The following is a 16,153-nucleotide window of genomic DNA, read 5'->3' as shown; positions in this document are numbered from 1 at the left end:
TCGACCGTGATGTCAGATCCTGCTGGTTAGCTACTGGCCTCTTACTGTTAGCTTTCTTTATAACAGTGTCATGTGGGTCGAGCAAGTGACTCACAACAACATTTGGTGAAGTTAAACTGTTCCCATCCACGACAGTACTAAATATTTTCTTGCATTTGGACCTGAGCGGAGTTGCCTGATGCGCAGGACGTGAGTCCAATGAGGACTTATCGACTATACGCGCGCTCTCCTTAGGTATCTTTCCTTCTCTTTTACGTTTCCGCGTAATCCATTTCCCACCACTCGCGCGCGCAAAGGCATGACTTACTTAGTGTGTGTATACTGTAAAAATAATTATCAGCCACAGAAGTCTTAGTACCTTATGTAATTTCAAACAGGTTTCAAAATTGTCCCAATTTGTAAATCGTCGCGATAACATAATATTATTGAAGGTTCATCTTATATCATGTATCATTACGATGGTACTACTTTCGTTGCTTGAAGGATTGACGTTATCAGACAGAGTGTGGCTGAACTCAATTAAAATCTAAAAATTTATTGATTTGACCGCTTCTGCAAAAACCTTACTTGTTGTTGAGGTGCGCACCAATCATTTTACGACAGTTTGACCTTCAAGTGCTCAGCCGTGTGATGTCGCTGTTCTCCACCTGCTGGTGTTCTTATTTACGGAGTTAATCCATGCTATCTGCTTTGTTTGTAACAAACGTTCTCATCACGGTTACTGCATTTTCTGGCAATTCTGTATCTTAGCCTGGGCTTGGTTATACATTGTACCTACCTACGTAGGTAGGTAGATTGAATTGTCAACAGGTCAGGCATCATTTAAGTGCGAATATAAAAAAATCCGGAATATATGTAAAAAGACCATAGCTAAATCCCGCACGGCTTACGAACGACAGTTGGCATACGATAGCCGTACCTGTCCGAAGCGACTGTTTTCGTACATTAAAAGGCGGACGAAACGTAGTGATGGTATACCCTCGTTACTGTTAAGCGAAGATTCAGCTTTGTTGGCTGAATCTGATCTAGCGAAAGCGGAGACATTTGCTAACTATTTCAGTGAAGTATACTCTACGTGTAGTGTTACAACTACTTGTCCCGTTGACAATGAGATACCAGCCATAGGACCTTTACACGTGACAGAGGATATAGTTCTTCCTTTGATAACTAACCTAAAACCTTGTAAGATACCGGGCCCCGATGGGTTAAACCCACGTTTGCTGTCGTCGCTTGCGGACATTATCTCAAGACCGCTCACGATGCTCTTCAACATGTCCCTTTCACGCGCTAATCTACCTAGAGACTGGAAAGACGCCATAGTTAGTCCTATATTTAAGGATGGTCAGAGACGGATCGTATCTAACTACCGGCCTGTTAGCCTGACCAGTATAGTAGTTAAGTTACTTGAAAAATTAATTCGGGCTAAGCTACTGAGTCACATAGATTCGTACAATCTGTTAACTCCCGAGCAACATGGGTTTCGTAACAAGCATTCATGCTTGACTAACTTACTCATTGAGAGAGAGGATTAGACAGCTGCCCTAGACAACGGCCAGTCTGTCGACGTGATATTCATAGATTTTAGCAAAGGGTTTGACAAGGTTTCACACTTAGGTCTTATGCAGAATTTCTCGAGCTTTGGTATAACAGGTGCTATACAGGAATGGATAGGAAGCTTCTTATGTGACCGCAGACAGAGAGTGAGAGTCAATGGAACTCTATCCGAATGGAAACCTGTCAAAAGTGATGTACCCCAAGGCACCATCTTGGGCCCTTTACTTTTCCTTCTGTATATTAATGAACTACCTTTATTACTTAAGTCGTCGACGTTATTGTTTGCGGATGATGTTAAAATCTGGAGAACAATAAGAAGTGAGACTGATCGTTGTCATCTGCAAGCTGATTTAGACGAATTAGTTAGGTGGGCTCATGATTGGGGCCTGGAAGTTAATTCTAGGAAGACCGTGTTCATGCACATCGGGCACGATATTAGTTACCACTATACCATTAATGGTACATCTCTGCCACGCGTTCATGCGCATAAAGACTTAGGAGTAATTATAAGTCACGACTTGAAAACTACAACGCACTGCAGTGCGGTTGCTTCCAAAGGCTATCGCGCGCTATGGTCACTTCGCAGAGCATTTAAATGCTTTGACAAGGATATTTTTCGAATTTTATATCCCACCTATGTAAGGCCACACTTAGAATACTGTATCCAAGCAGCTAGCCCTTGTCTGATAAAGGATACTAAATCGCTTGAGCGTGTCCAGCGTGTAGGGACAAAATTAGTAAAGGGTCTTTCCAAACTCCCTTACGATGAGCGTTTGAAACGTCTAAATCTTTTCCCCTTATCTTGTCGTAGGACGCGAGGTGACCTTATACTGGCATTTCGTATCTTTAATTATGATCTGGGTGTTAATATGTCTTACCTTTTTGCTCCCTCCAGCACTAATAATCTCCGGGGTCATAGCAAGAAGGTTCTGAAACCGCGATCTAATAAACTAAAGGTGGGGTCCCGTTTTTCTCATCGAGTGGTCAATGACTGGAACGCTCTACCAGAACAAGTGGTATCAGCACCATCAGTGAACATTTTCAAAAAGAAGCTGGACCTTCACTGGAAGGAAATCTGTCAGGATTAACACAGGTTCATCAACCTACTATCCTTATTACTGAAGACTGAAGACTGATGCCGTAGACGTAGGCTTAATCCACACCCACTGACACTGAAAACCAATTGTCGAATTTTCCAATCATCTGTAAATACTTCATTGCGCATTTAAGTACAAAGCTCAGCTCATTTGAGTCTGCTAATTATCGAGTTTTGTCCTATTAATTTTGCTTATCGTTGCTTATTTTACAGATAAGATTTTTATTTATGTAGACCTAACAAGGTTTCTTGGTACAGTCCAATAGTTATGTTAACCATTTTCATACTCTAGGTACTTTAGATCATACGAACATTATCGGCAATGAAAGTCTCTGTGTTGAGTTTTTATCTCGGTTGCGTGCCATATAACATTGCATGGGATCTTCAGAAATCGATTGTCAAACTACTGAAGTCTTTTGATAGTCCTTCGGTGCATTGTATCCTACTTCTGGAACACTGTCCAGTTTACACTATTGGTATACGCCACACAGATCCTATGAATGACTATGGTGAGCATACCATTAAACGTCTAAAAAGTCTTGGGGCTGAATTTGTTAGGTCAGTTGTGTCTTTTTGGATTGATTATTTTTATGTGTTTATCCAAAATTTCGATTGATAATAAAGAATAACGAAATAATGCAATACATATATTTATTAGGTAGGTTTTGGGGATTGTGTATAGATCGAATTAAACAGTTGTTCGGTAGTTCTATAAGGTCCTCAAGGTATTGCTATTTTTAAATTGTTCATAGGGTGCGTAGGTTCTTCATAATTTTACGAGAATGTTTGCTAGTCTTTAGTACGGTTTAAACGGTATAATACCAACCAAATGGATGGTAGTTCTGGAGTAGTTGTGGATCTTTTTGTCGGAAGCTATCTCAACATATTCAAGGCACTGATTTTGGTGTCAGTTAAAGAGTTTTTGAGGTGGGTTGTACGTCATCCAGTAACGTTCAAAAGCGTCCCAGACGACTGGCAGATTTTTCTGAGGAGTTGTTCTACTGATGTGTTACCTCTGCAATTACGATCAGACTGTCATATACTTTCTGGCTGGCGACTGCTGACTCATCTAACAAAGCAGAAGTCTTCGAGGAGTCCCGAGTTTCGAAGCACCACGAGCCACTAGATATAAACAATCTAACCACCGGCTCTTTTTAAAGATGGTGGCGAACATCTCATCAGGTAACTAAATGAATGTAGCTGACTGACGACTGACTGAACTGAATGGGTTGTTTTAGAATGTTTCGGAATCCGAGACTGGGCTGGTTTCTTTCGTGATCCTGGATGTGTTGATCACGTTACCATCCACCAAGTGATGGAGTCCAATCGCGCTTATTATGGATTGGCAGTCGTGTTTGTTGATGCTATAACCTCTGGTTTCGGCGTATGTTGCGGATGTCATCTCATTGTCTTCTACATTGCGCGTTATTTACCGACGCTGGAACTGACTGGAAACATCAGTTAGTGGAATGCACCGTATTATGACTTTAGGACTTACATCTGTTTGTCCATCATCCCTTCTCTGTCAGACATGGCTCAGGGTAGAAGCCACTAGAGGACGATGTATAGGCTTGTGAAGTCACTTAATCAGCTGGTGTTCAGAATATACGTATAGGGAATTTACTTTATATTGTCAAAATGCAAAGTACTTCTACAAGGGTGGTGAGAGACCATGCCTGGACTCAATTCTTGATGAACCATCGAAAAGAATTGGGAAGTGTGTTTACCTGAGCATTTGCATAAGCGCTGACGATGACGATCTTACAGACTAAATCAGCTTGTGTGTATAAGATCGCTCTATGCTAGTCTCGACCATCTTTGGTGCCATAATTCTTACGGCTGACCGGTCGACTGGATAACGCTTTGTTAAGAACATTTCCGTCATACACTTGTACGATCTAGATACTCTGCTCTTAACCATCGTTATCCCCAACCGCTTGCTTATTTCAGGTAGGATTATTTATCATTTATTTATTTAAACACATAAATATTGGTACAAAAAAGCACCAGATACATATGCGCCTCACAAATCTCATTTGATTTGTGTGAGGGCTGTGATACTGCCCAGGTGCCCAGACTGAAGCAGGTGGTTTTCTTAGGGGACCACATCCCGAGCCTTTGACCTAAAGGTCTGATCCACAAGGCAGTAGAGCATTGTGAGGAGATGCAGTCCCATGGTAGCCGGTGACCAACAATAGGTTCATACGCCATTCGTTCCATCAGGATACTGGAGCCCATGTGTACGATTGGTTTGGAATGAGGGTTTTCCAACTCCCCTAGATGAATTTTCCGTGTCCACCAACCCGGTTAAAGCGTCGGACATTCGCTTTTCGTCCCCTCAATTTCGTAAACAACACCCCCGTCACGAGAATGCAGGTAGGAACACTGTAATTAATCCCAAAATTCCCAAACTTGCGTCGAAGCATCAAAAGGAGGATTCAGTAAGTGCAGCTATTCTCATCCACGAACTTTGGTAGATCAATTACATTTTACGAATCTAATCCATATCATATTACTTTATGTCATTTTCTGGGGACGGATTCAGAAAGCTCAGTTGTCCTTTGTCAAATGACGTCACTTTTGGCTCAAGTGAAATGTTTGTTTACCAACCAAACAGTGTATATATTACACACCGTCCACTTTATTACTTTATGGGTGTGAAATTGTAATCTGTTAATGTAAAAAATATATGCAGGTTTCTGATCATAAGTGTCTTTGGAGCATTTCCCGTGTATCTTCGAATGACTGAGTGAGCAATGTTGATGTTAGGCATAGAGTACTGGGTAGTGATGGAAATTCGGTTTATGTGGTTGTGAATCTTCATTAACTGAGCTGTTTAGGACACGTGTTACATATGGCTAATCGCAATTTACCTCGATGAGTGGTGTTTGCCGGTGCAGTTGTACGTTGTAAGAAAGCTTGCGGAAGCCGAACCAAGACATGTAACCAGTCCATGACTTTTGACTTGGTCTGAGACATGCTGGTGGTTTTTGACGGTCTTATCGGGGTCCGCATGATAACCGCAATTAGTGGTTGGAGACGATGAGTGACATGGCTCAGAATCGTTCACCATGCAGAGCATCCATTCACTCTGTCTTCCTCTCGATCTTGAATTGGAGTATCCCTCCTTCCATACCTTACCAATCTGTCTTTTTAAACCGTATTCTCAATTTTAAGTCTAAATTATCGATTTATCCTTATATTTATCTTTTTATTTACATTTCGGCGTGGCAAGTTGGCCTAACATCCTTTTATGATGATTAACTGACACATACGTAAACGGCAGGCTGTTTATATAATAAAATATCGCCTAAAGTTCGTTTCAATCCTATGAGAGTACTAGACTAGAACTGTTTACAAAACCGAGTTAAATAAAATGATTATTTATCAGGTTTACTCAACTTCTAAATAGTCCTGGAAGTGACTTTGTCTGAGACAATGTAAGTATGTACCTCAGGAAAGACGGAGATATCTGCAAGAAGCTGTAGGATTATGGCACTCATTTTAATAGTCAGTTGATATTTTGAGATTCTGCGTACTGATCTTCCCTGTTATATCAATTGTAATTGGTACTATCTTATTGAGCTAATATTCATCCCAAATGTTGCGTATCTCAAATCTAATATATTTTCCAGTACTGATCGTGGAGGTTTGATTACGTATCATGGCCCAGGACAACTCGTAGCCTATCCGATAATTAATCTTCAGTGTAAATCTTTACAAGGTCGTGGTTTAAGGTGGTATGTTGGGGCTTTAGAAGAAGCTGGGATCAAACTGTGTGCACAGTTTGGTGTGACTGCATTCGCTGGTAAGGATTCAGAGACTGGTGTTTGGTCTGATTCTAGGCACAAAGTTATGGCTATTGGTAAGCTTTTTTTCTTTATCATGCATTCGCATAGTTTTAGTAGTTAATCATAAAAGGTTTCGCATTTTTAATATTTAATTATTTGATTGTTTCGGTTGCACGTTACTTTATGTGTATATGGAGAATACACTAAGATTATCACAACTATGTGATACCTGTCTATTATTCGGTGCCATTAGTGTTTTAAGGCTGCATTTCTAATACTTGTTTAGATTAAACCTGTAATCTACTTGTATGTGCTCAAGTCAATGTACTCCTACGTTTCGACTCCGACGATTTTCGAAGCATAATTTAATCTGGATTTAACCATGCAGAATAATCCTCCGACTAACTCTCTGCCGCTCAAACATAGAAAACATGGAAATGCATCTTTGAAATATAACGTTTGTCGTCAAAAGTTGTCGTATAGGTACCCAACGATTTATTGATCGACATTGTCTATTAAATGTTTGAGGCTTGGTGTACCAACCAAAGTGATTCCCGAACACTTAGTGCTGTTGCATTTCCAGATACGTATGATTTAATTTCTGACCTTTAATTGTCATTCAACACAACAACATTATCATCTATTTCAAGTAAAAGCTAGATTTTTCAGAATTATTTCACATTTACTAAACTGATTGGTTCTGATGAACCTGTTTTAGGTTATTTGTATGAATAAGTTTCAATGTCTTTGTTTGTCTTTACATACCTTCTGAATGTCTTTTCTAGTTGTCATCCGATCATGTAATTGATTTTGTTCGTACAGTATGATAAATTAAATCTGTCAGTATATTTCGTGTTTGCATATCGACCTAAATATTATGCTTTCTAGAAATTCTCTGTTTCATCGATCCAGTATTCCTAAAATTTGTCTGTTAAATCTGTACAGACACACATTTGACTATTTGCTTTTACAGCATTCTACAATATAGGTTTTAATCTCAGACGTTAATTGATGTCTTGTAAAATTAACACATAAATAATCAGAGGTAAGCTTTGAACATGAGCTGAGATAATTTGTTGTTGTTTGAGAAATATAGCTTGATTCTGATGATATTGTCCGGCGTAAATAATCTCCTTCAGGGAAAGCATCACCATCAACAACATTCACAAAATCCATTTAATGGTTCAGTCAGTCGCAACGTATAACTTCGTACGTACGTACAACAGCTCGAGTTGCCATACCACATTAGCACAGAGATACAATGGTCGATTCAAATCTCATAGTGGTAGAGGTAGTAAGAGTATAAGCAGTAATCGGAAAGATTAGGGGTTGAAGATGTTATTCAAGGAGTTTAATCCAATGAAATAAATTTGGAAAGAGAAAAAAGATAGGGACATGAAGAATTCAGAAGATTAGAATTTGGGAGAACATATAGAGTGCATGCACCTTCACCATTGTAAACGATTTTGAGCCATATCATTCAAGGTCTATAACCATCAGTTGCTATCGTCTCAACCAGATAGTCTACACCTACCAACATGGCTCAGTCCACTTGTCAGTGACTTCATGGATTTGTGCTACATTTTGGTCTGGCCGCCCCTAGCTTTCTTCTAACCTACTCCTACACCATAAAACATCGCACATCGGTGGTTGGGGATACGTGACACATGTCCCAGCCATCTCACTACTTTATCAATCGATTTACCATCCTTACCTAGTGCCCGTTTCCTAACAACTGCATTACTTACCCGGTGGTCCCAGGATATATGAGCAATGCTTCGAAGACACCTATGATCGAATACTAGCAGCCTACGAATATCCTCGACTCTTACCGGCCATGTTTCACTGCCATGAAGTAGGACGGAACGAACTGCTGCACAGTAAACCCGTTCTTTGGTTGGTAGACGGATATCTCGCCTACGCCATAAATGAAGCAAGTTGGCGAAAGCTAGACGAGCCTTATGTATCCGTGCTGAGATTTCGTCACACACCAGACCACAAAGGCTGATGAGACTCCCAAGATAAGTGAAGCGGTCAACACGCTCAACTACTTCACTCCCTATCATTAGTTCAGGTGCCGATGCAACCTAATCCTGAAGTAACATTTTGCACTTCGAAGGGGAGAATCGCATCCCGAACATGCCTGCATAGTTGCTTATAGTGGTCAGAAGACTCTGCATTTTGTCAGCGTCTTCACCAAATAGAACTCTGTCATCGGCGTATTCTAAGTCAACAAGTGAGCCTCCCGGTAAAAGTTCAACTCCAGGAGATTTAGATGATGAAAGTGTTATCTCTAAAAGCATGTCAACGACAAATTTAAACAAGAATGGTAAGAATGGACAGCCCTGACGAACACCACTTGAGGTAATCAATTCTGATGAAAGTTCGCCATAGGCTCTAACTCGACCAGTTGTGTTCGAGTAGAGAGCCTTTATGAGGTTCATGTACTTCTTTGGTACTCCCTTCAGTGACAAACACTGCCATAGAACCTGACGATCAACAGAGTCAAATGCCGTCTTGAGGTCAAGAAATACTTCTATTGTGGGACGTCTGAATGTGTGTCTACGTTCTAGGACCTGACGTAGAGTCAATATCTGGTCTATACAACCACGTCCAGGTCGAAAACTAGCCTGGTTTTCTCTAGTCTGCTCTTCATGAGCTTTGGTTAGGCGTCGAAGTATTATTGAGGCTAATATTTTAGACACTATATTGGTCAAACTGACCCTTCTGTGATTGTCACAAGAGGACTTTTGTCCTTTCTTATAGACTGGCACAATCAGTGATTGGGATTAAGAATGAATAATGTGTCCATCTATATTTGAGATAGTTACGCTGGTATTTGGGTTCCTAATACCGGTTTCTTTAACAAGTTTGAATAGTTGTTTGCTGTTACCTATTGCCGCTGCCTTTTCTATCTCTCTTGCTTTCGCTACCCACCACTGTTCACGATCATTGCGTAGGTTTCTTATTAGCCTTCGCTTAAGCTGACTTTGCTCTTCTTAATCCAGGGGATTGGATCGATGGGCAGAACACCTTAGGGATCAGTTGAACTTTTACCGGGAGGCTCACTTGTTGACTTAGAATACGCCGATGACAGAGTTCTATTTGGTGAAGACGCTGACAAAATGCAGAGTCTTCTGACCACTATAAGCAACTATGCAGGCATGTTCGGGATGCGATTCTCCCCTTCGAAGTGCAAAATGTTACTTCAGGATTGGGTTGCATCGGCACCTGAACTAATGATAGGGAGTGAAGTAGTTGAGCGTGTTGACCGCTTCACTTATCTTGGGAGTCTCATCAGCCTTTGTGGTCTGGTGTGTGACGAAATCTCAGCACGGATACATAAGGCTCGTCTAGCTTTCGCCAACTTGCTTCATTTATGGCGTAGGCGAGATATCCGTCTACCAACCAAAGAACGGGTTTACTGTGCAGCAGTTCGTTCCGTCCTACTTCATGGCAGTGAAACATGGCCGGTAAGAGTCGAGGATATTCGTAGGCTGCTAGTATTCGATCATAGGTGTCTTCGAAGCATTGCTCATATATCCTGGGACCACCGGGTAAGTAATGCAGTTGTTAGGAAACGGGCACTAGGTAAGGATGGTAAATCGATTGATAAAGTAGTGAGATGGCTGGGACATGTGTCACGTATCCCCAACCACCGATGTGCGATGTTTTATGGTGTAGGAGTAGGTTAGAAGAAAGCTAGGGGCGGCCAGACCAAAATGTAGCACAAATCCATGAAGTCACTGACAAGTGGACTGAGCCATGTTGGTAGGTGTAGACTACCTGGTTGAGACGATAGCAACTGATGGTTATAGACCTTGAATGATATGGCTCAAAATCGTTTACAATGGTGAAGGTGCATGCACTCTATATGTTCTCCCAAATTCTAATCTTCTGAATTCTTCATGTCCCTATCTTTTTTCTCTTTCCAAATTTATTTCATTGGATTAAACTCCTTGAATAACATCTTCAACCCCTAATCTTTCCGATTACTGCTTATACTCTTACTACCTCTACCACTATGAGATTTGAATCGACCATTGTATCTCTGTGCTAATGTAGTATGGCAACTCGAGCTGTTGTACGTACGTACGAAGTTATACGTTGCGACTGACTGACTGACTGACACCAGCGAGACCACGGGAAGCAGCACTATGGCTTTCAGATACACGAAACGTGAATCGAGTCGGTTTTTCATCTTGACATGTTGAGGTTATGTGAATGACGCTACTCAGATCCTGTATGCTCTTCTCGGAGACGTAGCACACATCGATGGTTTGAGATCCTAAAGTCCTCGCTAAGGAAGCATGTTGTCCTATTCGGCACAGTGGTCGGACGTTAAAAGTTCCTACATGTATGATTTCAAGAGACCTGGAATCACGTTCCGCGTACTGGAATCGTTGACATTAGCGCGCGAGGTGATAAAGGAACATGAGAAGGGTTAGTTGTGGAGATAGGAGAGTTATTAGGTGTTGGAAGGATTTGATTGTGACCAACTTGGTCTCGTGTGCTGTTACGGGTATGAGGGCTGATGTCACTTCCCGGCTACCCACACCATGGAAGCGTATTTTTTGAGGGACCTGAAAAGGAAGTTGGATTATTGTTGGTCTTAACGACCAGGGAGCGTGACCGCAGAGTCCAAGGGATAACTGCTGGAGGCCGGTCGCACACGGCTTTTTTCGGGGGATTTTTGGCGTGTTAGCTCCGTTCTTCGAAGGGCCTTACCGCCGGAGACGGAAATCCATGAGGTAAGGCGAGGCGTGACATTTTTAGGGTTGACTTTTTCTAACCCCTTTCCTGGTCGTAGGGAGGCAGGATCGCTGCAGATGCTGGTTGTCCGAGGGAAACATCTTACTGGTATCACATCCCTCTACAGTCCGCAATACGACTTCTCTCTCAGACCTTGAGTTACTGATTTTAGTCTTACCGTTCTCCAACCGACCTGCCTGGCATGGTAGAGCCTACAGGAACATGTGTTCCAGCCAAATATAGCTCGGTTGGGTCATCATGATAGGCAAGCCTGACCACCACGTCAAGGTAGCAGCTACGGTTGGGTCATTTCATGATTAATAAGTATTGTTAAACACCATACGCTTCTTGGTTTTTAGGTAAGCTTACACTCTATAAATCACTTCCCTCTGACCACTTCCACCCACTTTTTGGAATGGATTGCTTTACATGAATTGTTTAATTTTCATAGCGAATCAAAGTAATATTTGTTTTTGATTGTTAAGCTTCAAAAATGTTTGATCTGTAAAAAGTGAGTTTACTGTGTAAAACCTTTAGTTATAGTCAAGTTACTTGTTCCAGATTATATCAAAATGGTTTGAATTTGTAGTTGCGATATGCACGTTTATGCGCTTTGTTCTATTTATGTGTACAAATGGTTGTACATCAGTTTTCCGTTGATCGACCTATTAAATGGACATTTTGTTTTGTGGGTAGATCTTTTTGTATGTTATTGGAATGTCGTAAGTTATTTGTTATTTTCTCACTCATAAATTTATTTTTAGTTAGGTATCCGCCAGAGCAGTTCAATAACATACCATGGGATAGCTCTAAACTGTACCACTGAACCACTTTCATGGCTAAGACAAATCGTTCCTTGTGGTTTAGCTAATCGAGATGTTACGTGTTTGAGTGAAGCTTGTGGTAAACAATGCACACCAATGGAAGTGGCACCTAAAATGTCCAACTGTCTGGTTTCAAGTCTGTTTGGATCACATGCGAATAATCAGTTCAATGTTAATTATCAATTTCGCAATGATATGGCAGGTGATTGGTGTAATTTAGTACGAAATATCAACGGTGTTTATGAAGGTTGTTCCGAATCGTTTTCAGTTAGTAAATCTTGGTCTTGTATAGTTAAGGATATCCTCTTCTCGTTGCATTCTCATTTTAATAAATATATAACCGGCAATATACTACCCAGTAATAAATAATTTTGTGTACGTTTTTCTTGACTTGTATTTTTCCCAATTTTCAACTGATGAAATAAACCCATTGGATGAATAAAGTCAATTCAAGAAAGATTTTTACCTGTTACTTAACAAATCGATAATGCAGATCGGAATTATTTAATTGTAATCTTCAATCTAGACATCTTGTCTGCCTTTCTGTTCATATTAGCCGTTGAATGTCATAGTATCACTTGAAATTTTGAGTTTAGTGTTGGTTGTGTAAGGAGTTGAAGTTTATAGATACTTGGATGATGACTTAGAGTTCGTCTGAACACTTGTAATTAAGGAACACAATTTTGACTATCTTGAACATTTACAGTGTATCAGATGCAACTGTTAAATGGTCATGAACAGTTCGATTCTAATTAAAAGTCAACAGTTTGGCATATTTGAATGCAAGTTCATTTTATCGTAGCTTTGAATTGGTAAAAGTTTCTGGTTAGGTATTTCATACAAAGTGGAACTAGACGCGCATTTAACGCCAAAGTAATCTTACCCCGTCACCTATTATAAGCCTACGGTTTTTATTTAAGAGAGGAGTGTATAAGATAATATGTTAAATTGCCGTGAAGTCTCTAGAACTGTCCTAATAACAGGACATTGCTGTATCGAAATCAAAGAACTATTTAGTCACTAAATTTATGCAGTTATTATATGGTTAACATATTCTTTCTTTGTAGAGAGGACTTACTTGTCGAAGACTATCATATTAAGATAGCACTCACGAAATAATTACTTTTGTTCATCTAAGAAGTTGGAATAAAATCTACGTGTTGAACATCGTCGTAATTAAAACATTTATAGAGTAATATATTGGCTCATTTTTAGTTCCCACAGTATTGACTATCTGTGGTTAAATAAGAACTCATGTCTAATCGGGCAAATATTATCAATGTAGAGCATGAAATAAATGTACATCAACTTCACCATATTAGTACAGTGAGATGAAATTAACAAGATGTGTAACAAAACCATGGAATCAGTAGTAGTATGAATGAAAATAAGAAAGACTAAGCATAAAAATTATAATTCAGAATAAGGAATATATGAAGGAATAATAGGACTAATGATTTACCGGGGGGGGGGAGATAAAGGTTGGATTAAGTTGTGTTTTGCAATGATTCACAGTTGGAACTCAGTAAAGCATTTCTTCACATGAACAATGTACGATTTTAGTTATCAATTTTATTTGGACGTTTAGTGAGAACAAGTCTTATCATTAATTAACTACTCTGTAATGTTCATCTTTTATCAGTTGAAATTTTCTGTTGCTTTCTATGTGTGTGGCAAATATCGGTCAGTTTAGATCCAGGCTTTCATGTTGATTTAAACCACTAGCATTCTATGTTTTTAGTATTTTACCTGTCATAGAAAAGAGATATACTTGTGGTTCCTCATCAAACATAGATTGAATCTCAGCTTTAACGAAACCTTTACTTTTACAATTTGACTAATTAATTGGTTTGTTATCAACAGACTGTCAAAGTACGTTAATTGAAGTCTCAGACATCAGTATTCATAACTACTGGGTTGCATACGGTCCAGGCTTAAGTAATTGTACTAGTTACGATAGTATCTAGCGTTATTTGGTTGTTTACTGTTTGTTGTAGATTACTCATTGGCTGCACTCTTCAAAATGTAACAGATGGATTGAGTGTGCAGTTCTGTTTCTGAATAAAGCGAATCTGAACTTGTTATAGTATTGCAGTCAATTGATAAGACATGTTTTGCAACTCTCATAAGCTTGTTTGTTCATTTACTGGTAAGATGCAATTTTCTTACTTCATAAATAACCCATTATATGTATTTAGTATTATCACTCAAATCTAAGCACATTCGCCCTCGGAATTTGCTCATAGTAAATTATGAAGTGTACTGTTCTCGAAAACAATTGATGTAAAATTGCAGTTGGGATGAGTAGCGTTATCGACTGATACTACTTGCAGCTAGAAAGTAGTATAAGTTTGTACACGATAGTTCCCTATAATCGTTTCCTCTGTGGAAGCATATTAAATCATGTCTGTAAATTGTTGTATGGCAAACTGATATCTTGTTCGCACAGTAGGTCACTCCTTTCGTCTAGCTGGATATATCCATTATACTCATTTTATGATACAAAGACATGGTTAATTGTGATTTGGCAGCTACCGAGCTGCAATTACAACGTCCAGTATAATCAGCGAATAATTTACTGATTATTTACATGTAATTGTTTTTATGGAACTAAAGAAGTTTCTCAGAAAGGCATCAAAAGGAATGTAACATACTAACTAAAGTGGCAATGGTGCGAATAAATAGAGAAAGGAAAAAAAATCACTCTAGAATCAAATAAATAAAACAGTAATGTGTAACAAAGATTGGTGTTCAGATGGGGAAATAACGTGGGTATATTTCATTCGTTTGGACAAGAATTTTTACTAAATAGGAAGAATATCAAAAGAAAAATACTCGGGAGACCACCGCCCATTCGTATTTTAAGCGTCAGCTTGTATTGGTCAGATTTAAAATTAGTTTAACAAAAAGTTTTTTACTGAGTTGTACAATAAACTATTTGGTCATAAGAAATGTTGCACCGAAGATGGTCTAGATAAGTGTAAGGTTTTATGACTTTACACATGTGAATTGATTTTACCTATGAAATTATCACCACTAGCACTTATTCAACTGCTCAGATACACGGACTACTGGGTTATTTCCCAGTACAAGTGTGAGCTCTTATCGTTTTGACCATAGTGTAACGATCACTACAAACGGTAAATTTATGGATCTGTTATCCCTCGAATCACAACAATACAATAAAACATTTTCATTTTTTCTTTGTTTAGAGTGACTTTGTCAATTATTACTGACTTGGAAATTAAATACCCTGTCCAAGTGACGTGAAATATTTTGCACATGAACTGAGTTTTATTAGCGTGGTAGTTTTGGAATCTGTCCAAAAATAAACTCATGAATAGCGCTCACAAGTACTATTCGATATGTAAATAAAGTATTTCGAGATATGCATACAATAATTTGTACGCACTGTTTTGTCCACTGTAAAATAGGATTGGTAATTATTGGTTTACTTTTGTCTAATAATCTAAGTGATTGACATAAATATCTGGACTTACTACTCTTAAATTATAAATTGTTAGAAGCATTAAGTTATAATCAAATATTTAATATTTGATTTTATCAATACTTCGTAGGTTTTAGAGAAAAAATCTCCAGTCACACAAACTTTTGATTCTCAGGATACCAGACAAGAAAGATTTTAAACATAAGTACTCTTTGGTAATAGTCATTTTGAGGATCACAATCAATGTGTTTCAAAAGTCATTTGAAAATTTGTATAAAATAGTTTTTTTCATACTGTTTGGATAGATTAACTGCATAATTACGTGGTTAAACCAATTCATTGTTAGACTTTAAAATATAATATGATTTTCTCAGAATATCAGATAGTACTGTTCCTGTTAAATAACGCAAGTAAAATTTAAAATTTAATTTAATGCTTTTCTATGCATTACCTTGTTAAGCTGTCAGGTAGATAGTGTTAACCAATAAGTTTGTTTCTTGTGCCTCACTACGACACTGTTCACTGAACTTCATCAGTATTCCAGAACTATCTTCATAGTCAAGTAGTGACCCAAATGAAGGTGGTCTTCGAATATTTCACATCAGAGCGATTTTTGTGTTGTAATAATAATAATAATAATAATAATTTCTCATTATCATCTGGACCTTATGTCTAATCTACCTATCTG

The 16,153-nt window shown here is 38.9% G+C and overlaps 1 protein-coding gene across 1 annotated transcript; it reads left to right on the top strand.

The window, feature by feature from the left end:
* Positions 1–611: 611 nt before the first annotated feature.
* On the top strand, positions 612–12,454 carry Smp_176550 (lipoate-protein ligase B). The gene is made up of 5 exons (XM_018789834.1): positions 612–802; positions 2,686–2,902; positions 2,943–3,208; positions 6,286–6,515; positions 11,962–12,454. The coding sequence occupies exons 3-5, from the start codon at positions 2,973–2,975 to the stop codon at positions 12,384–12,386; spliced, it is 891 nt and encodes a 296-aa protein (XP_018655237.1). The 5' UTR covers positions 612–802; positions 2,686–2,902; positions 2,943–2,972; the 3' UTR covers positions 12,387–12,454.
* The last annotated feature ends 3,699 nt before the right edge of the window (positions 12,455–16,153 follow it).

Source organism: Schistosoma mansoni, chromosome W, assembly GCF_000237925.1.
Source record: "Schistosoma mansoni strain Puerto Rico chromosome W, complete genome".
Lineage (NCBI taxonomy): Eukaryota > Metazoa > Platyhelminthes > Trematoda > Strigeidida > Schistosomatidae > Schistosoma > Schistosoma mansoni.
Note: the sequence above shows the minus strand (reverse complement) of the source record. Positions and strands in the feature narration are given on the sequence as shown.

Coding starts and splice junctions, on each gene's coding strand:
- Smp_176550 (XM_018789834.1), top strand. CDS start 2,973: ATGAAAGTCTCTGTGTTGAGTTTTTATCTCGGTTGCGTGCCATATAAC. Junction 3,209..6,285: donor CTTGGGGCTGAATTTGTTAG/GTCAGTTGTGTC, acceptor TATATTTTCCAG/TACTGATCGTGGAGGTTTGA. Junction 6,516..11,961: donor GCACAAAGTTATGGCTATTG/GTAAGCTTTTTT, acceptor ATTTTTAGTTAG/GTATCCGCCAGAGCAGTTCA.